The sequence below is a fragment of the Lepisma saccharinum genome, chromosome 9, assembly GCF_977018435.1.
Source record: "Lepisma saccharinum chromosome 9, izLepSacc3.1, whole genome shotgun sequence".
In the NCBI taxonomy this organism is placed as follows: Eukaryota; Metazoa; Arthropoda; class Insecta; order Zygentoma; family Lepismatidae; genus Lepisma; species Lepisma saccharinum.
In genome coordinates this window covers 31590532-31613386 of record NC_139237.1, presented here as the reverse complement: position 1 = coordinate 31613386, position 22855 = coordinate 31590532, and the positions used below count along the sequence as shown (strand labels likewise).

At 35.5% G+C, this 22855-nt stretch overlaps 1 protein-coding gene across 2 annotated transcripts in view; it reads left to right on the top strand.

The window, feature by feature from the left end:
• Window positions 1-20232, top strand: part of Dhc93AB (Dynein heavy chain at 93AB) — a 584738-nt gene extending 564506 nt beyond the window's left edge. For both annotated transcript variants that reach the window (XM_083127975.1, XM_083127974.1), the window contains 4 exons: window positions 2906-3079; window positions 13283-13431; window positions 18161-18293; window positions 19757-20232. In XM_083127975.1, coding sequence (XP_082984101.1) covers window positions 2906-3079; window positions 13283-13431; window positions 18161-18293; window positions 19757-19918 — 618 coding nt within the window. In that variant the 3' untranslated portion in view covers window positions 19919-20232. The remainder of the gene's footprint in view (window positions 1-2905; window positions 3080-13282; window positions 13432-18160; window positions 18294-19756) is intronic.
• The last annotated feature ends 2623 nt before the right edge of the window (window positions 20233-22855 follow it).

The window sequence follows — 22855 nt, the reverse complement described above, 5'->3', positions numbered from 1 at the left end:
GCAAATATGAACTCCACACCTTAAATTAAATATACATATATATCGTTCAATTGAATTCAATTAGAATTTTTGGATAATACTTAAGCTTGAAATAGAGAAAACATCTTCTTCTACCCTTAAATTTTTGGAAAGTTTGCCTTGAAAACCGGATATTATACTTGAATTTTATCGTGGTTCTAGAGTGTTCACAGACAGAGCTCTGTATGACATCAATGAACTATAAACTAGATTGGGTACAAATATCAAGTAGAGTAGACAAAGAAATGTAATAATACCATAGAAGAGACAATGTAACTCCAATTAAAAAAAGAGTCGTGCATGTACTATATATATATATATATAAATCAAAGAAGGTAAAAGGAAACACTCACCGGACAGAAAAATTCAAAATTTTCGCTAACTTCGTAGCATCATCTGTGTGAGGAGAAAGAGACGGAACCGGAAGTTGGGGCCCTGCAGAGTTGCCAGGTCCCCATCGAAGAAGAAGCGGTGTGTATCTCTGCAGGGCCCCAACTTCCGGGTTCCGTCTCTTTCTCCTCACACAGATGATGCTACGAAGTTAGCGAAAATTTTGAATTTTTCTAATGTCCGGTGAGTGTTTCCTTTTACCTTCTTTGATTTTCACTTAGCCCTTTTGACCCTCCTTGCTTTTATCCATTATATATATATATATATATAATATATAATATATATATATATATATTTTACAGGTATCATTATTATCATTGTTATTAATATTGTGAATGTAATGTACAATTTATTTTTTATTTTTTTATCACATGTGCAGCATGTAAAAATCTTTTCTTATATTGTAATTGCTTGTATACCATACCTTATATGTCATATAGCATTGGTAATATTGCTGTCTCAATTTTTGTCGATGTTTGCATTTGTAAAAAAATGCTTACTTATTCCTTGGTGTTATAGTCCTCAAAATGCTTTGACCTCACTTTTGATATTTTTTGTTATTCTGGTAGATGTCAGTCTCTTCCATGCTTGTCCCATTTCAAAACCTCCATTTATTTTCTATTTCCTTCCAGCTTTATAATAATGCATTTTTTTTCTGGGGAAGGATTGTCAGCCCAACACCCAATCTGGAGTACCAGGGTATCCTTCTTAGTCTTGCTCATCACTTCACACCTGTCCAGTATGGGCGACCTCTACCAGGAGCCCAGATTCCTTTCGACATAACTCTTAAGGTTCTTTGAGCACTTCGTTGTTTCCTTTGAGAAGGTGATGATACCACAAAGGGGTTTAAAAAAATTAAAAATGCTTCAATGGAAGGAAGAGAGCATAAAATGAAAAATGATCCAGTTTGAATATCTCTTTGAGACACTTGTTAATCACTGTATTTCATATTACTACAATATGATGGTGTGCCTATCCTATGAAGTAATGTTTTATATGTATTTGATAAAACTTAAGACATATGTACAGTAAAACTTCTCCTAACGGACACCTCTAAATTACGGATATTTTTAAATTCGCTTGGGGTTTAATGGCAATATTACTTCTCAATAACAGACATTCTTAATAATGGACGCGGACACTGAAAACTACTCCCCAATGCAAATAAAACTTCTTAATAACGGACAGCCTGAAAGAAAATGGTCACAATTCTTGGAATTCGACACAACAATGGCCAGTATTTCGAACTAGTGCGTATTGTTACATGTTACACCGAACATATTTCTTTTTAAAAGTGCAGACAGTAGACTGCATTCTTTGTGGTTATCTTGAGAAGTGTGTGTCACTTCTGCTACGATGTCATAGAAATGCAAAGGGTCTGGCCAGAAATAGTTAGAGCCTATTGAAAATGAAAGAGCATTTTGAATGCAGTAGTTTAACAAAGGATTACACTACGTGTACTGTATTTTCTTTTTTGAAATTTGTAATGTATGTAGGGATATGTTAGTAAATTTAAATTCACCATATGTAGTACAGTAGTTTGTTCCTTGAATATAGGAAAAAAAAACATTATGTTCATAAAGTACATACTGTACATTATAAAAAAGGTGTGTGCGACAATACAATATAAGTACCTAAAAAAAATACTATAAAAATGATTACTTACGGTTCGTGAGTATATGTTTTATAGAAAACACGTTTCAAGATGCAACTGGTCTCTTCCTCAGGTGCACTTCTTGGCAATCGGAATTACTTCATGCCTACGTCAATTTACACAAAAGAACAAGGAATAAGGTGATAGTAAAAGATCATGGTTAAAAAAGGTATTTTGTGTAAATTGATGTAGGCATGAAGTAATTCCGATTGCCAAGAAGTGCACCTGAGGAAGAGACCAGTTGCATCTCGAAACGTGTTTTCTATAAAACATATACTCACGAACCGTAAGTAATCATTTTTATAGTATTTTTTAAGTACTTGTATTGTATTGTACTGTAATATGCTTATCCTATTGTGTAACATCTTACATTTTTTTTCTGAATAGCGGACACTTCTTAATAACGGACATTTATTTTCCCCCAGGCCTGTCCATTATTGAGAAGTTTTACTGTACATGAATTTAAACATCAGACAATATTTCATCATGTGAGAACCAGAGAAACATACATAACTCCAAAAATGCAGTTTTTCAGTTTTGTTTAACTTATCTTCTCCAAAGAGCTCTATTATGAGTCAGCTCAGAGTATCTCCATCTCTTCTCATTTGCTGTAAAGTAGTGCCACGTATGCCCAATTTCCTTTTTTATAATCAGACATATTCCCTGTCTACTGTACATTTGATAAATAGGAGTTACGTCTGTCTGGTTCTCAGACAACTTTTTCCTTACTTTCCTCTGTAGATACTCTCATGAAACAACAAGGAAATATGGAATGCGAGCAGGAGATAAACCTATGGCAAGATTTTTATTTTATTTGTTTTGATGTTGTTTTATACCTTTCAGGGTGAACTAACCATCACATCTGACATGGAGGATCTTGAAAATTCACTGTTTTTAGACCAGGTTCCTGTTACTTGGACTAAGAAGGCTTACCCATCACTTCATGGACTTACGGCTTGGTTTGTGGATTTGCTTTTGAGAATTCGAGAGTTGGAAACATGGTCGTCTGATTTTGTGGTGAGTGTCTAAGTAAAATTTCATTTTAAGTCAATCATATTATGTTAAGTAATAAGACTGAGTCGACACCACTTTGAACTGACACTTTTATGAATTTCATCAACGCCAACACTTGAACATTGTAACAATTAAACATTCTTCACAATATTTATCCTAGCGATCGGTCGATATGAAAATTTGGCTGATACTGATAAAGTACCATTATAAAATTTACTGATAATGATAACCAATATTCTACCAATCTGATATAACATTCCAATTGGTTCATTGACCTCCTTAATAAATATATGTTGTCAATTGAAGCAAGCTACTGTAATGCACAAGAAGCTGCATTATAAAAAATACACAATGTTTATATTCATAAAAAGTATAACAAAATGGCACAATATTGCACAAAATGTAAAGATATTTGTAGATATATTGTATTGGTAAATTTTTCGATAATTTTACTAATAAACTTATGCACCAATATGCCTATATTGGCCGATAGCGGCACCAATATGCCTATATTGGCCGATAGCGAAGAGTATCATTTAATCTGTTCCAGCCCTAATTTATACTTATTAATATGTAAGCATTGAATTCCAATTACATCACATCCATCTGGGTGCATGGGGCATATTTCAACCTCTCTCCAATATAGTACACCTTGGGCTGCATTTTTGCAGGTTGATGAGGCTCTGGTATCTTGACTCACAGCCAGAATAACAATCTTTAGCAGTTTGTGTTGGGTCGTCAAGCTATTTTTGTAATTATTCATTCATCCATCTCGTCACAATTATTGCAATGAGCTAAAAGTTGCAGAATTGCAATAAAAAATAAATAAATAAACATCAATCTACCAGTGTTATCCTTGCAAACATTCCAAGAATTGCATATGAGATAATTAAAATATCACTTAAATTTGAATTCTGTTTTTGCTGGAAAATGATGGTGTTACATTAAATAAGAGTTTGCATTTTGCATAATTTCCAGGATAATCGGACTATGCAAAAGAGCAATATGGCTTTTTTCGCAAACTCCGCAAAATGGAAAAAAATATCGGCTCAGCCTCAATTTTACCACAATTAGACCTTGAGCCAGGCAAGTTGTCGGTACCACTCGGGGGGACAGGTTCTAATATGATTTTTTGGTAAGGTTGGGATGCCAAGAGATGGAAAATAGGTGATAGCATGTCATAACTCTTTGCCTTCTCTCTGTTATCACTCCACTTTCCAGATAACCTTCATGTAAATGGAAAATTTTGATAATTTTTAATATTTTGACTTTTACTATTAGAAATGACAATTACAGTAATTCTGATCTAAATTAATAATAATGATGATAATAATTAAGATTATAATAATAACACTAATTAAAATATGTGAATATTTTAATAATTTAATTGACAAGTTAGATGGTATTTAACACCATTACTGGAGTCAATTGGCTATTTGCCCGTCATTAATGCCGATATCTCTGAATTAACAACTGAAGTGGCCAGCTGTGAGAATGACAGTAGCAGTCCAAAGACAGTGTAAGAGTTCATTGAGGAACGTGGACAAATGGTAGTGCAATTTACCTGAATGAATGCATGGAGAGCCATTGGAAGAATGGAAGCTGGACAGTCAGCGAGAGGTATCTGTAGCACTTGGAGTGTCTCAAAATGCCATTTCTTGCATGTATTTTCGATTCCAAAAAATGGGAAATGTGCAACGAAGGCAAAGTCAAGGCCGTCCGCAAGCAACAACAGCAAGAGACAATGGGTACCTCTTGTTAACAACCTATTGGAACAGACGACAGAATGCAACGAAACTATTACATGCCATTCTCACAGCAATAGAGCGCAGATGTCATCTCAAACAATCTGCAATCGCCTTCTTAAAGATGGCCTCTATGCATATAGACCATGCTATGTGTTCCATCACCATACAGCTTCCAGTCCGTAGAAACTTGGCTGAGGAACATCGCAATTGGGGCCACAACGAATTGGTTGAGCGGTGTTCTCCGATGAGTCGCGGTTCAGCCTCCAGCCTTACAATAGACGTGCCTAATCTGGAAGGAATGTGGAACAGGCTATAACCCTGTTTTTGTTCAAGAAACATTCTAAAGTGGAGGTGGTGAAATGATTTTGTGGGTTGGAATCAAAATTGTGGGACGTACAGACTTCTTGCAATGCCGTGCGCAGATGCAATAGGTGATCGTTTCCTTTTCATCGGCGATAATGCTCGTCCTCACAGAGTTCTGTTAGTGCACAACGTGCCAGAGGATGAGGGAATAGTGAGTATGGAGTGGCCACCGTGATTACTAAACTTAAATCCCATAGAGAATATCTGGCATGCACTTGACGGATTCTAGGTAAGATAGCACCTACCTCAACTCTTCCAGAGCTGAAATTGCCCAAAGTGAAGAGTTTCGAGGAATCCTCCAAGCTCTCATCGATCACCTCATCGAGCTCATGCCACACAGATGTGCTGCAGTGTTGGCCGTTCAATATCACACACCATACTAGGGGTGAGTTACGCCTGTGACCCTGTCCGCTTCTGAGCTGTTGTATTGATACATACATTGCTCTATAGTGGCGCACATCATGTGAGCATTGGTTCAAGCTACTGTAGGGTATTTCTGTTACCTTTACTAATCCATACTCTACTGTATCTGTTCTCTGAATGTTCCTTCAGTTGAATAAACATCGGCTGTACATGGTTTCCGTCAAGTTCTTTCTGTTCCTCTCTTGATCCAAGAAGATGGTGGTGGATAGTTATGGCAGGTCAATTATCAGACAAAAAGACACTATTTGGACGAATTATTGTGACAGCACAGAATCGGAACCTTCAAATGGGCTTTATCTTGGAGCCATTATTGTGGGCATTAGAGGCATATTTGCAGAAAAATGTTATTCCCCCTGAGGAAATATCTGGAAATTCAGCCACGGCGATTGATGGTATGGCTCTTATTCAGAGAGTAAAAGAAGAGGAGTCAAACTTTGGTGAGATATGATAAGTCTTCATATGCATTTGCAGGAAAAAGAAAAGTAAGTGCATCCTTCCTGCCAACAGACAAACACAGTAAATATTTTTACACCCTCGGAGATCAATGGGATCTCAATGAAATAGTAATGTAGTTCTCGTGCTTAATGTATGCTCCAAAATCTTCCATACATTGTGTGAATGACATGACATGTCGTCTATTCTGTGCAAAGTGTGAGATAGACATTTATCAACTTGCAAGAAACATGCTTAACATGTGATTATCAATGTGCTACAAGCAAGAGATGACTTCTGAATGATCCACGTACACCTAGACCAAGTGGGAGAAGGTGGACATTGAGAAAAACACAATGGAGCAGAGGAGCTGGTAATGGATTGGATGGAATTGCAGCCAGCGTATTAAACTCTGTTAGATCTACAGCTTACAACTCCTATTAGAAACGGCCTCCCCGGTGGTGCAGTGGTAGCGTCACCGCCTTGTAATCAAGGGGTCACAGGTTCGATAACCTGTGGAGGCACATGGCACAGTGGTTCGGATCCCACTTTAAACTGTAGGTCCAGTCCCAATTAGGCTTACTGTGTATAAAGTGGACTAGAAACACCAAATCAATCAACCAACCAATCCATTAGAAACTACAAACTACGTTGTCTGTCTAAATAACATCAGTTGCACTGACAAGTTCAGACTACCAACATGTGATAATCAATGAGTGATGACACCTATTCAGAAGATGATGATGATGAATGTAAATAATAAAATTTTATTTATGCTAAATTATAACATACATGCATACTTAAGATTTAGCCACTAGTATTATTGAAAATTGTAAGTAAAACTTATGCATTTAATCTATGTTAGTATATAAGCAATATAATAAAGTTTTATTATTATTATAAGGATTATATTAATATTATTACAATTAATAATTATAATTATTATAAAATAATAATGACTTTAATAAGTCTGATGAAATTAAATTTATTTATTCGAATATTGTGATCAATTTATTTGTTTTTTATAAAAAATATGAAAAAACATTATTTTTTGGCTATGGTTACTAATTCAATAATATATAAAAAGCAAAGAGTGTTGAGATGCTATCACACATTTTACAGTTCCAGGCATCCACACCTTTAAAAAAAATCATATGAGAACCCATCCCCCCGAGTGGTACCGATCGCCTAAATTTGAGGTCCTGGCTCATGGACTAAATAGGCCAAATCATGTTCAATCTCAGACAATATGAAAATATTACTTGTTAATTAGTAACAAGGTGAAATAGGAAATTAACTTGTTCTTATGTGTATGAAAGTAACGGAAATACGTATAATGTCTTTTCTACATGGTATGGTACATATGATATTATTACATTTTTGCTGTTGTATATTAGGGGTTAGGTACTCTATTGGTATGAATTTAATTGTATGTAAACTTCTGCATTTTGTTATTATTGTATGACTATAAAGGTATAATTCATACAACATGCTATTGCTCAGACCTGCCGTTTCTTTTTCCAAGGCAAAATATTTTATATTAAACACCAAGGTAAAAATATACTCTGGTCTTCAAAGCCATAAAAGAATGACAATGGGACTTAATGCACTGACCCTAGAAAAATCTGCTGGGCCTGGTTTTCAAATGGCTGTTGTGTCATGGAGTTTCGTGGAACTAAGCTGATAGCACTGCAGTGGTTTGAGTATAAGAAAGTGTTAGTTGGAATTTATTTACCCATATTGGCCAATACTTTTCTGGAGTATGGGTATCTCACGGAATCCACGAAAATACTGTATGGCACTCAATATCATGTAAACTATGCAATATGCATAATTTCCTTCCCTGTAAAAACATTGTGGGGAGAAATAGGTTATTCTGTTTTTTTCACATGATGTTATGAACATTTTAAAGCAAAATTCTGATAGATTGAGTGATATATATTATAAAATACATTATTGTATGTGGTGAACTAGCAGTTATGGCCAATGTACATAGTCTGTGCATAGCAACGATTATGCATCTTGTTTATATGTCTTATGGATGTTTAAGTTTTTAATCATGTAATCCACCTTGTTACAATTTTGAATATATATTTAATTATGAAGTTCCAATCTTGAGATGTTTATTTCTGTTTATGTCATAAATAATAGGACATAACAAAATGGCGACGAGGATTAAAGAAGATAAATAATTACTACTGTAAGTAGAATTATAGTAATTAAGTCCAAGTCAGCCAGTATGGAAAAACACATAAGTTTTATACCTGCATTTGAGGCTTATGACCCAAGCCAGGATATAAATTCGTATATTAAAAGATTCAAGGCTTTTATTGAGGCTAACGATATACAAGAAAGAAAACGAGTGTTTACTCTTATTTCGGTAATCGGTAGTTTACCATATCAAGAGCTGGAACACAGATTAATTCCAAAGGATCCACAAGATTGCACCTTGGAGGAACTCTTTGATACATTGAGAAAAATATATGCACCACAAGTTAATAAATGGATTCAACGATTCGCTTTTATGCAAATAAAGCAAGAGCAAAGTGAGACAGCTACATCGTACATAAATCGTTTAAAAGTTGCTGCAATAACTTGTGAGTTTACAACAGATGAATTAGACACTCGTCTTAGAGAAAAACTTGTGTTTGGAATACCCGATAGTATACTAAAAGATAGATTACTGTCAGACATGCCCAACACATTCGAAAAGGTTTGTGATGTAGTACTCCAACATGAGATAATACGCACAAATAAAAATAAAGTCAATCAAAATGCATTTTTGGTAGATGAAAATAAACAAATACAAGGCTCACGTAGATTCGGTACAAACAATTCGTTTGCTAAAGCTCATTTTTCAAAGAATCAACAAGATACAAGAGAATCAAGATTCGGAACAAATAATGCATCCAAAGGCAAGACACAATCTAAACCCCATTCTGCATTTAGCCAAAAATTTGTATCATGGCAAAATCAGGCAAAGGAAATTAAATGTAAGCGCTGTGCAAGGTTAGGTTGTACATTCAAAGAGAACTGTCCTGCATTCAATGCTATTTGCAGTTTCTGCAAGAAGAAAGGACATTTCTTGGCTGCATGCTTCGAAAGAAATAAACAATGGAAGGAACCTGCAGTCAATTTATCTAGTATTTATAAAGCAAATTGTGAAATGAGAAACAGTAATTTGGATACCAAAGGTAATGGTTATGGAGAACGCAATTCTCAACTTAGCTTATTCTCTGTGCAAGAAGATAGTACATATACTTTTTTAACTACAAACATGCAACAAATGTACAATAAAAAAGCAAACGAATCTATTTCTAATTTGCAACATGCATCTGATCAGATTTCATTGAGAAATGAACGTTTACCTTTGTACATTGATATTATAATACAAGACCAATCGTTAGAAGCTATTATCGATTCTGGTAGTTTTGCTAATTTCATTTCCAAAGATTTGTTAACCAATCTTATTGGCAACTTCACACTGAGTCCGTTATTAAATTCATATACTTCGATATCAGGTGAAAGATTGTGTTTATTAGGCCAATTAAGCTTAAAACTTTACTATCATGGCAAAATGTACATGATGCCTTTTGTTGTTGGCGATAATATCAATACAAATATATTAATTGGTAGAGTTGGAATGAACATATTATTTGGTGATTGGCGCAGCAAACTTCTAAATGAGTTTCCTGAAACTGATTATGTTCAAAAGGAAGATTCTACACATGCATGCTTAGGTCTTGAATCAAAAGATTCGCTACCAGATGCTTGTTCGAAAAATCAGCGTTCAAGCATAATTGATACTCCAAAGGTACATCAGCAAAGGATTGATGATATAGGTGAATGTTCACGAACATCAAATGTGCAAGGGCAAAATAGCAAAGCCATGATTATGAACAAACGTAATGCCGACGTACATAATTCAAGTAATGTAAAACAAATGAACATTGAAGACTGTCGTTCACAATTACTGACATCTTTTGCAGAATTGTTTAATGAGGATATTAGTACACCCATTAAAGATTTCAAGGTATCAATACCTTTACAGAAGAATGCTAGGCCTGTGTTCAGGAAAGCGTACAGAATAGCGTATTCATTACGAGATCAAATAAAACAAGAAATAGATAATATGTTTAAGCAGAATATTATAGCTCCTATAGAACATTCAGAATGGGCTAGTCCTATTGTGCCAGTTAAGAAATCAAATAATTCTATACGTGTCTGTGTAGACTACTCGAAGACGGTCAATTTTCAAACCGATGGTTTAGTGTATCCTCTACCAGATTTTCCTGATATTTTACAAAAAGTTAAAATAGGAAAGTACTACACCAGGCTTGATTTACGTTCAGCATTTTTACAAGTTAGTTTGCATCCAGACTCACAAAACATATTATGTTTAAATTATGATTCTCACTTGTACAGAATGCAACGTTTACCATTTGGTACAAATGTTTCGTCTCAGCTTTTCCAACAGGTAATTGATTCAATTTTAACAGGATTGGAAAGAGTTGCAGCATTTATTGATGATGTTATCATTTCTGGAGATAGTCTACAAGAATGTTTCCTAAGAACAAAACAAGTTCTGGAACGCTTCAAAGATTATAATGTTAAAGTCAATTTAAGTAAATCTGAATTCCTAGTGCAAGAAGTGATTTACTTAGGAAGACGTTTCACGGCAAATGGAATCACACCAACTGAAAAGCATGTGCGTGCTATTTTAGAAAGTCCAGAGCCAAAGGATAAGGTTCAACTACAAAGTTTTTTAGGGATGGTTGCATTTCAAAGCCGTTTTCTACACAACTTGTCATCTACAATACCACACCTATATCGACTTCTGAGGAAAGGCGAAAAATGGTTGTGGTCTAATCAATGTGTATCGGAATTTAAGGCTGTTAAAGATAAGATTGTTCAGACACCTGCTATAATTCCTTTCGATCCTTCAAAAGAAATAATCCTAGAAACGGATAGTTCTTGCTACGGTGTTGGAGGACGATTAGGGCACAAGATAAATGGCGAACATCGAACAGTGGCGTGTTTTTCAGCTACACTTTCACCTGCTCAGAGGAATTACTGTCAGGGAGAAAGAGAGGCATTAGCCATTGTTTCGTCTGTTAAGCATTTTTATTTATATCTGGCAGGTCAAAAATTTACAATATACACTGATTCAACGACTGCGAAATCATTGCTTGATTCGAATACACCAGTGCCAATGCAACACAATGCACGTTGGCAGAGGTGGAAAATATTCATGGCATCTCTGAATTATGAAATAGTGTATTCTAAGAAGGTTCCAATAGCAGACGCTTTGTCAAGATTACCACTTCCTGAAGATTTGCAATCAGATTTGGTTTTAACAGCGTATGCAGATCTAGAACAAAAGTTACAACCGTTACGCATATCTGAGATCAAGGAGCATACAAAAAGCGATAGTTTGTTGTCTAAAATAACAATTTACGTTAAGAATGGTTGGCCAAGAGGAATTGATCCACAAATCAATGAGGAAGCAGTAGCTTTATGGAAGAAACGTCTGGAACTGTCAACAGAAGATGGATTGTTGATGTGGGGAAATAGAATTGTATTGCCAGAGACACTGTGATGCAAGTTTCTGACTCAAATTCATGGCCTGCACAGTGGCGTAGTGAGATTAAAACAGATTTGCAGAGATTTAGTTTGGTGGCCTAAAATGACGTCTGACATTGAAAGTTTTGTTGCAAAATGTGATGCTTGTCAGACGAATGCAAGAGCTCCAGCAAAACGACAATTTACATCATGGACACCGACATCACAACCCATGGAACGTGTACATGTCGATCATTTCTATTTCAAAGGTTATTTATTCCTGTTGTGTGTTGATGCTCACACGAAATTTTTGAATGTTTGGCAATGTTCTAATTTAACGGCTCAGGAAGCAATTAGACATTTAAAAAGCCAATTTTACATACTTGGTTCTCCAAAAGAGTTAGTCTCAGATAATGGACAACCCTTTGCAAGTGAACAATTTAAGATGTTCTGCCAAAGGTTGAGTATTGAACTAAAGCATTCCTGCCCATATAAACCTTCGGGAAACGGGTTGGCTGAGAGAACAGTCAATACCGTGAAAAGATATCTAACCCTCATAGGAGATTTTCCAAAAGGGGATGTTAGAAAATTAAATACTGAAGTAGAATCACTACTGCGTACAGTAATACACTGGCATAACAACACTTCATTGCCATCAACTGGAACATCTCCAAGTTCATTAATGTTTTCTTACAACACTGCAAGTAATATAATCATTAAATATGACACTAAAAATGTTCATTATGAATGTGAGAAATTTTCAATTGGAAGTAAAGTATATTATTACTGCCCTGAAAGAAAGAGATATCGGAAAGGAGAGATTATTGAAAGATGCAGTTTTGCTGTATATAAAGTAAGAGATGTAGAAAGTGGCAGATACAGAAGTGTACACTATTCATTTTTAAAGATTCTTCATGAAACAGGAGGAGATTCAAATCAGTCAGAAATACCCAAGGAATATGACGATAGTGCATATCAAGCATATTTATATCCTCCGATTAAAAATGAAATGCATCGGCAGGAACTAAGCGACAGCGAAGAACACAATGCTCACAGTTCGTCTCCGAAGCAAGAAAGTAGATCATATTCGAAGGAAGCGAGCAGACTTGGTCCAGGAACAAGTTTGTCTTCGAAGGGAGGAAGTGATTTTGTAAGAAGGAAATCTGAAAGAGTAAAAAGGCCAAGAGTGTTTTACCCCTCATAAGTTTGTTTTCTCTTGAAGGGGAGAAGATTGATATATATTATAAAATACATTATTGTATGTGGTGAACTAGCAGTTATGGCCAATGTACATAGTCTGTGCATAGCAACGATTATGCATCTTGTTTATATGTCTTATGGATGTTTAAGTTTTTAATCATGTAATCCACCTTGTTACAATTTTGAATATATATTTAATTATGAAGTTCCAATCTTGAGATGTTTATTTCTGTTTATGTCATAAATAATAGGACATAACATTGAGACAATATAATTGTAATGGAATAAACATTATAAATAATCTGAACCACTTTGAATCGTTAGTTTTCAAGTTTCAGTATTGGGACTGCTGGAAATTGATAAGTGTATTGGTATCTGTTCCTATATGAGTTAAAAATAGTTTTGGCTCAGCTCTAATTATCATTAATATTTACATTAGTAGTAACACTTTTACTACTTCAATGTTTATATTTTGTAGCTCCCAGCATCAGTGTGGCTCTCAGGCTTCTTCAACCCACAGTCCTTCCTCACAGCTATAATGCAGAGCACAGCACGCAAGAATGAGCTCCCTCTTGACAAAATGTGCTTGCAGTGTGAGGTTACGAAGAAGCATAAAGAAGAATTTACGTAAGTAATTATTACATTAAAGAGCACATATTGTGTGTGTAAAATTCTTTGCCATTGTCCATGTTATTACAGCATTTAATTTAACTTAATTCAATGCATGCATCTTAATGGTATGTTGCATACTGTACAAGGTTCATTATTACAGTGGATGAAGGTGATGTGTAAGGGCAATAGGAAGCACTAGGGCTGAGCCGATACCACCATTTGCCGATACCAATAACAATACCCAACCGATACCGGTACTTGCATAATCCCAGACATAACAGAGGCTAGTTACCGAGTCATAAAACTCATCACATCACGTTCTATTAATGACATTAAATAGCTCCAAAATAATTCTCATGTAGCATTATAGCACTTTAAAATGTCTTGTGATATTTTATGTGAACTTCTTTCTAGACCCAGATGATGCAAAAAAAAGAAGAAGTTTTTGAAATTTTACTTTTTCTTGTATGTACGTATTCTAGAATTATTTCTCTTGTAGTCTACGGTTATTACAAGCATAAAAACACAGTTTTTCGTTGGGACGTTTCAGGAGAACATACGCTTCCTTCATGAGACAATGAACCATTGTTATAACTGTATCTTTAGTCAAACTAAAAATAAATAACTGATGAAGGGAGCGTGTGTTCTCCTGAAACGTCACAACGAAAAACTGTTTTTTTATGCTTGTAATAACCGTAGACTACAAGAGAAATAATTTTGAAATGTTGTAAGCCTTTTATAAGCGTTGCAGTTACACTGAAAAATTGGTGGAATATTGTAAGTTTCCCTAATTCAATTTCATGTAAAATACATTCGTGTCGTTTGGGTTAACCTAGAGAGGGGAAAAATGACTTAAAAATATATACAAATACAGATACATATTTAATGCTCTTTTTGCTGGCTCTATATATGCCCTGCTCTCCATTATTCTCTGTCATTTGAAAAAAAAAAGTTACTGCAGTATCAGTATCAGCCAACAGTCAAAAATCCACAACCCTCCCTATCACAACGACATTCATCCCTTACCCAAGAACTCTGGAATGAACCTAGCATGATAATAATGCTTGTTTTGAAATCGTCCACGTTCTTACCACACAAGTTTGCGAGCAAGAAATGGCAATCAGTCGTTTCTTTTTTTTTTTCCCACATAGCATTGACCACCAGGCAGTTACATGCCTTCAGTGCCACGTTTGGGTGCAGCACTTTTAGTCCTGCCTTTAATCTTGTCATCTTCTTCCCGGGAGGGTGCATCATTTCTCAGAAATGTACTGTGTGTGGGACCACACTCTATCACAAGGAAGGGTGAATGAACCTTTAGAAAGGACAAACCTTCATAAATGAATTGTTTCTCTTGGCCACTCCAGCCACTCAAGATCTTTGGTATCGGTGAAGAAAATTCAACCAATACCAATACCACTGGTATTTGCCTTGGTATCGGCTCATCCCTAGGAAGCACCCTTATGACCTCTCTTTTCCCAAAATACTGCATTGATTTAGCTCTCTACTTTGCTTCTTTCCTTTGTTGAAATTACCAGCAATTCTACAATAAGTACTGAAGTGAAATAAGAAAAATACTTTTTGCCATCATCCTTTAACATAAAATGTTGTACATCATTCAGTATGCATATGTGTTCTTTGTTTTCAGTTGCATGCCTGTATGGCTACATTGATGACTCAAATTCCAATTTTCTTTATTGTTTTCGATGTATTCCAATTAACTTTTCTTCCAACTGCAGACATAAACTAGGGCTGAGCTGATAATAATTTGAACCTATACCAATACCAGTGGTAATATTTTTTACTGACTTCCACTGTTCATGATACCACTACTTAAAAACTGTAACACTTCAAACCAGTTCAGAATATTTGTAGATTTCAATATTCAAGTTTTCCGTTGGAGCTATACCGCATCAATATACCAGAGTTTTGCTTTAAAATATTCATAATTTTGCATGAGATAATTATTTAATCACAAAATACCATTTCTTCCCACAATGCAATAATGAAAATTATGCATTTTGTTTAAGTCAGTATATTTACTCCCATGAAAGTGTTGCATGCCAATTTTTTGAACCCCTTACATTACCCAGACTCCAGAAATTGTTAACTGATATAACTGAATAAATTCCAACCAATACTTTCCAAAACTGATACCACTGGTACCAAAAACAAAAAAATTCCATCCCTTAAAAATAGCTCTAAAAACTCTTTTGCTAACAGTTACATTTGCAAATCATAAAGATTACTCTTTATTACTTTTAGCTTGAGGTTCCAGAAGGTTAACAAAGATTGCTATGATACAGTTGTAAAGAAAAATGTACAATTTAAAATTTATACATAAGCTGAACTACTTTGAATTGTTACATTTTCAAGTGTCACTATCGTTAAAAGTGGGAATCAGTAAAAATATCAATGCTGGTATTTGTATTGGTTCAAATTAGTATCAGCTCAGCTCTAGTTCCATTCAACAATTGCAATGGAAAAAGAAGTACAGAAACTAGGAAGGTACAAAAATGAAAATGGCAAAGAACAAAATAATATACTATACTGTGTTTTAGGAGATCCTCTGCCCATACATTATCTCCACAAATGATGTTTTAAAATAATGTAAATGAATGAAAACATGTAATACACATAATTATCTATGTGTTATTTCCTTGGTAATGTTTCGAGGGGGAGAGTCATACCGTGACTTCAGTCGTGATCATCCTTCATTGCACGTTGAAATGGTCAACATGATTTACTTTTCTGTTGGGGAGGTTGGTGGTTAATGTATGGGTCCATCAATGTTTTCACTCAGTACAGACAATTAGGAAAGTGCAAGATATCTTTCGAGAATGGTTCACAGCAATGAAAGCGACAACCACTCTTCAATAGAAAACTATTCATGTTGGCCATTTCAAGACCTACACTAACACTGGACTGAGGGGCAGTCAAGGTTGCACATGTGTGATTCTCCATTTCAACACCGTATAAACCCATGTCTAATCTCCTTGTTTTGGTGTTCTTCAGAATGTTTTCATTGCCATTTGCATTGGCAAGCAATTCCTGACTGATTTTGACACAGTTCTCTTTCTGATCGCCAGTCAACAATCTCAGCACAATGATGCATTCAGTCAGTTTTTCAGTCAAAATTTGTTGTCAAGAACCTATACCTTGCACAGTTAAATAATGATTTCAACAGGTCACATCATAATATCTCTGTGTATGACTGGGTGAAAAGATTTTAAGATGGAAGACGAAATGTCAGTGATGAACATCAGAGTGGGAGGCCAGTTTGTATGGCAACTGAGGCAGTGAAACAGCAGATCGATCAGCGAATCCTTTAATTTAGTACACTTCCCCCTGATTTAAACAATTGTCTCCGTACTGAACCTTCATCCTGCTGTGCATTTTAGAAGGTTTCACTTCCTCTGACCTCAAAAATATGAATGACACTTCATTGCTCTTCTGCAGTGGCAGTCAACAGTATATCGGCCATGTTGTACATGCTACTACACAGGCGCATACTGCTCGATTGTCATGACACCTTTATGGCATGTTGCTAAGGAACCCTTTTGAGAGCCAAAACACAAATTTTGGTTGTGCATAAATCTCCATGAAGTTTAGAATAAAATTCCTGTTCTTTAACGACTTTCCCCCGTACATTTTTCAATTTGCTTACCTGATATTAAAAGTTATAAATTGTAGGTCCAAAAATTATAAAATAAAATAATATGAAGACTTCAACATCAACCACTCAGCTTATAGTTATTGTTTTAACATGGAAGTCAACAAATTTAGCAAATTTTGCACACATTACAATACAAAAAAATTAATTTCCATAGCAACCCATTGCTGTCCCATTATGAAACTTTGCACACAAATAGTCAATTGATGCCTTCAAAACATATATTAAAAAAAAAAAATTTAAATGGTGCTTTTGAGATTTTCAAAAAAACTTTTTTTCAAGTGTTTTTAAAATTACAGAATCCAAATAACACAGTCATGTTGCATTTCAAATTGAAGCCCATTAAACGCAGAAGAGAATGACACCAATTTGAGCTCTCTAAGTCAAATCGTGTTTGATCTACAGCTGTTTAAAGATTTCAAAATGTCATAATAAAATTTTGGATTTTTGCTTTTTTGAAAGTCAATAACTTAAAAACTAAGAGCTGAAAAAATCTGAAATTTGACAGTTTTCGTCAACTTTACTAGCACTACCACTGTACCAAAAATTATCTATTTCTGAGATGTCAAGGTTCAGACCCCGATTGATTTGACATGGAATGATCCGATCCAAACCTGTAGTGATCATAAAATAGATAAAGCATGTCAATGGTTCAATCAGTTGCTGTTTTCCAGCTGAGCACATCACCTCCCCCTAACACTGCAAATTTTTATATCATGTTTTGACTCCTGTCATGAGCAAGACCCTTGGTATATTTGGTCAAAATGCCTGCCAACATGTTTCAATTTTTTTAACCACTTCAAGTACATACGTAGAAATTTTCAGCGAAAAATGCAGGCTCCACCAGGACTCAAACACAGGTCTCTAGCATATCGTGCCATTGTTCTACCACTGATCTACCGAGCCGGCCTGGCCTCACCTGATTTTTCGCTGTCGCTGTTTTACCTATGAACATTATATGTCTACATTTTTATAATGTAAATATTTAATATTTTTACACATTTTGGGATCACATATTTTTGCCTTGTAAGACATTTAACAAACCTCCTTTTAATAACTTACTTTCTTCCATAGGTCTTCTCCACGGGAAGGGGCTTATGTTCACGGTTTATTCATGGAAGGTGCCAGATGGGATATTAACAGTGGAGTTATATTAGAATCAAGACTGAAAGAGCTTTTTCCTTCTATGCCAGTAATATTCATTAAGGTAAGTTCAGAGTAAAAAAAGTAGCTTCAATATGGCAAGAACAAATTAAATTCATGTAGTAGACAACCATACTTAGATATGTTGAGGTACCAGTGGGCTCTTATGTTGTCAGCAAAAATCCAAAGCTGCTACAACCGTCATCAGAGTATGTCAGACGTGAATGAAGCAACTCACTCTGGGGTGGCTCAGTGGCCAAGCATAACTTGCGATATTACCACTGAACTTTCCACATTTGTGTCCTGGCATGGGTGTTCATTATGAGTGTTCCTTCATCAATCTCAGTCAATCTCTCATCCTCATTGTCACAATTAGCCAAAAGTGGCAGAAAAGCAGTATAAAATAACAGAAATTCAAATACAAGCCTTGACACTGTGGCTACGCCATGCTATTGCTACAATAGAACAAGTGATACAGGTAAACTGAAGATTAACGATCAATGAGATGCCAAGTGGGGATTGAATGCCAATCATGGATCTGTTCAGTACATCATTCACGGCATGATGCAGCGTTACAAAGTTTCACTAGGTGAGCACCTGGGCAACTCACCTTTTGACTGAGGGAACATTATAGGTGTGTGTGTGTGTTCGCATGTATAGCCGTATGAACGAATTTTAACTACAGGGTGGGGCACGGGAACCGGACGAATTTAAAAAAGTCGCTACAAAGTTAATTTTTGCTGGAAAGAATTATTTATTTACAGAAATATATAGTGAAGATCATAGCATTTTATGCTATTCATGTGCAAAGAATTACATCAGCCAAATGGCATCCATTTTCGCAGGATGCACCTTTAAAGGCGATCATGGAAATTGGCTCCACTTTCTGCAGCATGTCTCTGTCGATTTCCTATAGCTCACCACACGGTCACTTTTTGGCTGTGGAGGGTTTTCTGATGGAGTTGTCAGGGATTTTCCACAGCCCAGTAGCTACAGTTCTGTTTATTTACAGAATCATTTAGGTGGAAGTGAGCTTCATCACTCATCAACAACACCATGTCTTCATTCTCCTCATAATGTGTAAGCATTCCAACACCAACCAAAACTACTAGTAACGGAACATTTGAATGTCTATTATAAAATCCTATGATCTTCACTATATATTTCTGTAAATACATTTTTTCCAGCAAAAATTAACTTTGTAGTGACTTTTTTCAAATTTGTCCCGTTCCCTTGCCCCACCCTTTACTATATTACTTTGTACATACCTGGTATTATACACCAAATAGTAAATTTATGCTTAAAAACCCATGTTGCTTCTTCCTTTAATCATGTCAGGTTTGTGTGACAACGAAGATTAAATGTTGGGGTGGTCATGGATATTTTCTTTAATTTTCATCCCAAGTTGTGAGTGTGTGTTAAATTGAATGATTACAAATTTCATGTAGTTGTATATAAAAAAAAGGTTGTCTTCTCAGGCGTATTTTGCTATTAAGCTATGACAATTATGCATCTCTTTCTTTGCAGGCAATAACACAAGACAAGCAAGATTTACGAAACATGTATGAGTGCCCAGTTTATAAGACTCGTACAAGAGGCCCCACCTACGTCTGGACATTTAATTTGAAAACAAAAGACAAACCTGCAAAGTGGACACTTGCTGGTGTTGCTCTTCTCCTGCAGATTTGAACAGGAAGGTCATTGTTCCCACTACATATGGCAGGTTGCTGTCATATAACAGTTTTTTATAACACAAAATTAATTCAACCTGATGGATAAGTCACTTATTTGCTACCCAAGAATAATATAGATCTCTGTGCCAGATCACTTTTCAAGAAGCTTGTGCATAAATAAATTATGTAGTACTAATTAGATGTATATTAGGACAAGGGTTAGATTGTAGTCACAGACTTTTGTGGGTTGTGAAAGTTCATGGGTTCATTACAAGGACTGTACATTGTAATCAACTAGTATAGGGATGTTGTAAATAGCAGTTTCCACCATGCGTATCTTCTTTGCTTCTAGGAACAAGTCATCGAACATTTTTGTACTGGGAAAGTTTTCAGAAAACTTGATTTTTATGAGGCAAGGGCCATTCCAATCATGAAATTTGTTTTCAAATGAAATAACGTAAGTGCACATACAAAAATTTTGCAAACCTTGTGCATCATAAAAATACCATGTGTCTGAAAAAAATCCATGTGCACTCAGAGATATCCTATGTTTCGGGGGAGAATATGCTTACTCACAAAAATTGAATGTTTCTGAAAAGAAAACCTTTTTTGCTCATACAACTCTCATGTTTCTGAAAAAATTCCATGTTTACTCATACAAATCTTTAAAAAATTCTAGAGGAAATGGCCCTTTAGCATGTAACACATTTCAGATGGTTCCATTAAACAATACTATTTGCATTTTTTCAAGGGTCTATTGTACATATTTTCATTTTTGAGATATTTTTCTTCTGGTATAAAAAATTGGGGCTAAATACTTTGTATTTGTATATTGTTGCACTCATTTGAAAAGAAATGTGCTTTGCACTTGCTCTTTGATGATAAAAATTCCATTCAACTGTTTATTTACAAAAATATCTAATAGTGGTTAGCAGAAAATGAAATTGATATTTTATGATGCTCCATTACTATGCAAATCCCATTCAAAATTAGCAAGAGGATTTCATGAATATATACTTCTTGTCAGAATGTAATGGTTGTTTACAATAGAAAATATTTGCCTATGTAGTGACAATTTTGGCTTCTACTAATTTCTTACCCTATTATTAGCAGAATTCAACAACTAATATACAAAGTGATATGTATGCATACAAAATATAATGTACTGCTTCCCTTTTGTAGGCTTTATGATTTGGATAAAAAATTCAGAGTTCATCAGCCAAATAAATCAGACATGTATGAATGTAAATAATAAATACATAATAATGTAATCAACATGAAGGAGTTATATATTAGCCTTACCTCCTTTTCAGTAACCACACAGGAATTTCCTGTTACTCAGATAAAATTTCTGTCAAGTTCTTTCATAGTGAAGCTGAAGGATAGTATAAATTGGGGACAAATGGGGTGCACAAGGAATGAAGAAAAAGCCAAGGAGAAGATCCAAGATGTCTGTGGACTCTTAGGTTAAATTTAAAATTCAGCACCTTCTATAAAGAAAATTTAATATCTCTGAAACTACTAATTCTAGCATTTTGTTCAGAACAGATATAAGCACATGATACTGGAGAACGATTTTATTCTCTCAGCTGTACGAGCAGGAACAACATTTTATAAAACTTTTTTTTGTACAAAAATTGAAATTTGGCCATACCCCAAAGAGGCACTGCTGGGACGGGGAGGGTTGAAACTGTTATCACTGTGATTCAAAATTTATGCAAAGAATTGCATGCTTATTGTTTATATCTATGGTCAAAAAATAATTTCAAATGTGAAGCACACCTCGTGTATCCAAAAAAACAGAGAAAAAAAAGGCATTCATTGGAATGGAAGTACGAGGGTCACTATTTATATTTTGAGCCTTGGCAACACTGATTGAAGTTAAGCACGATTTGACGTTTGCATGGAATCGTCTGGCATTATTGACCATAACGTACTTCAAATCTTTTGTCAATAGCTTCATTTGTGTTGTTTATGTTGCCTTGGAGATTGCGCGACAACAATAAAATGGAATTAACTCCTGAACATTTTCGTGCGATCATTTTTTACGATTTTCGACATGGATTATCAAGACAAGAGTGCATCGATCAACTTACTTCCACATTTGGTGATGAAGCCCCATCCTTTGCCACTGTGAAACGCTGGTATAACGAATTTAATCGTGGCTGCCATTCGCTTACCGACGAGATTCGCGAAGGACGTCCAAAAACAGTTGTTGTTCAAGAAAACATTGATGCTGTGCAAAACCTAATACTGCAAGATCATCATGTGACATACTGTGAGATTGAGGCAACCATAGGCATTAGTTCCACCAGCATATATAAAATATTACATGATCATTTAGCTGTGAGAAAGGTATGTTCTTGTTGGATCCCACACAATTTGACAAAAACTCAAAAAGACGCTCGCGTCAATTGGTGCAAACAAATGCTCAATAAATACTATCGTGGTGCTTCAAAAGACGTATATAATATTGTAACAGGTGACGAATCATGGATATATGCATATGAGCCGGAACGTAAACAGCAGTCGACTGTATGGGTGTTTCAAGATGAACCCAATCCAACAAAAGTTGTTCGCGCTCGAAGCACATCGAAACAAATGGTCGCCTGTTTTTTCGGGAAAACTGGTCATGTGGCAACTGTGCCTTTAGAGGAATGTAGAACGGTCAACTCTGAATGGTACACAACAATTTGTTTGCCAGAGGTCTTCGGTCAAATACGGAAAACAAACAAACGCCGTCGGATCATTCTTCATCAAGACAATGCCAGCTGTCACACATCTCGTCTAACAACCGACTTTACGAACAGTCAAAAAATCGAATTGATGGGTCATCTGCCGTACAGTCCTGATTTGGCACCCAATGACTTCTTCTTGTTCCCGAATGTCAAGAATAAATTGCGTGGACAACGATTTTCGTCGGCGGAAGATGCCGTTGATGCGTTCAAAAACC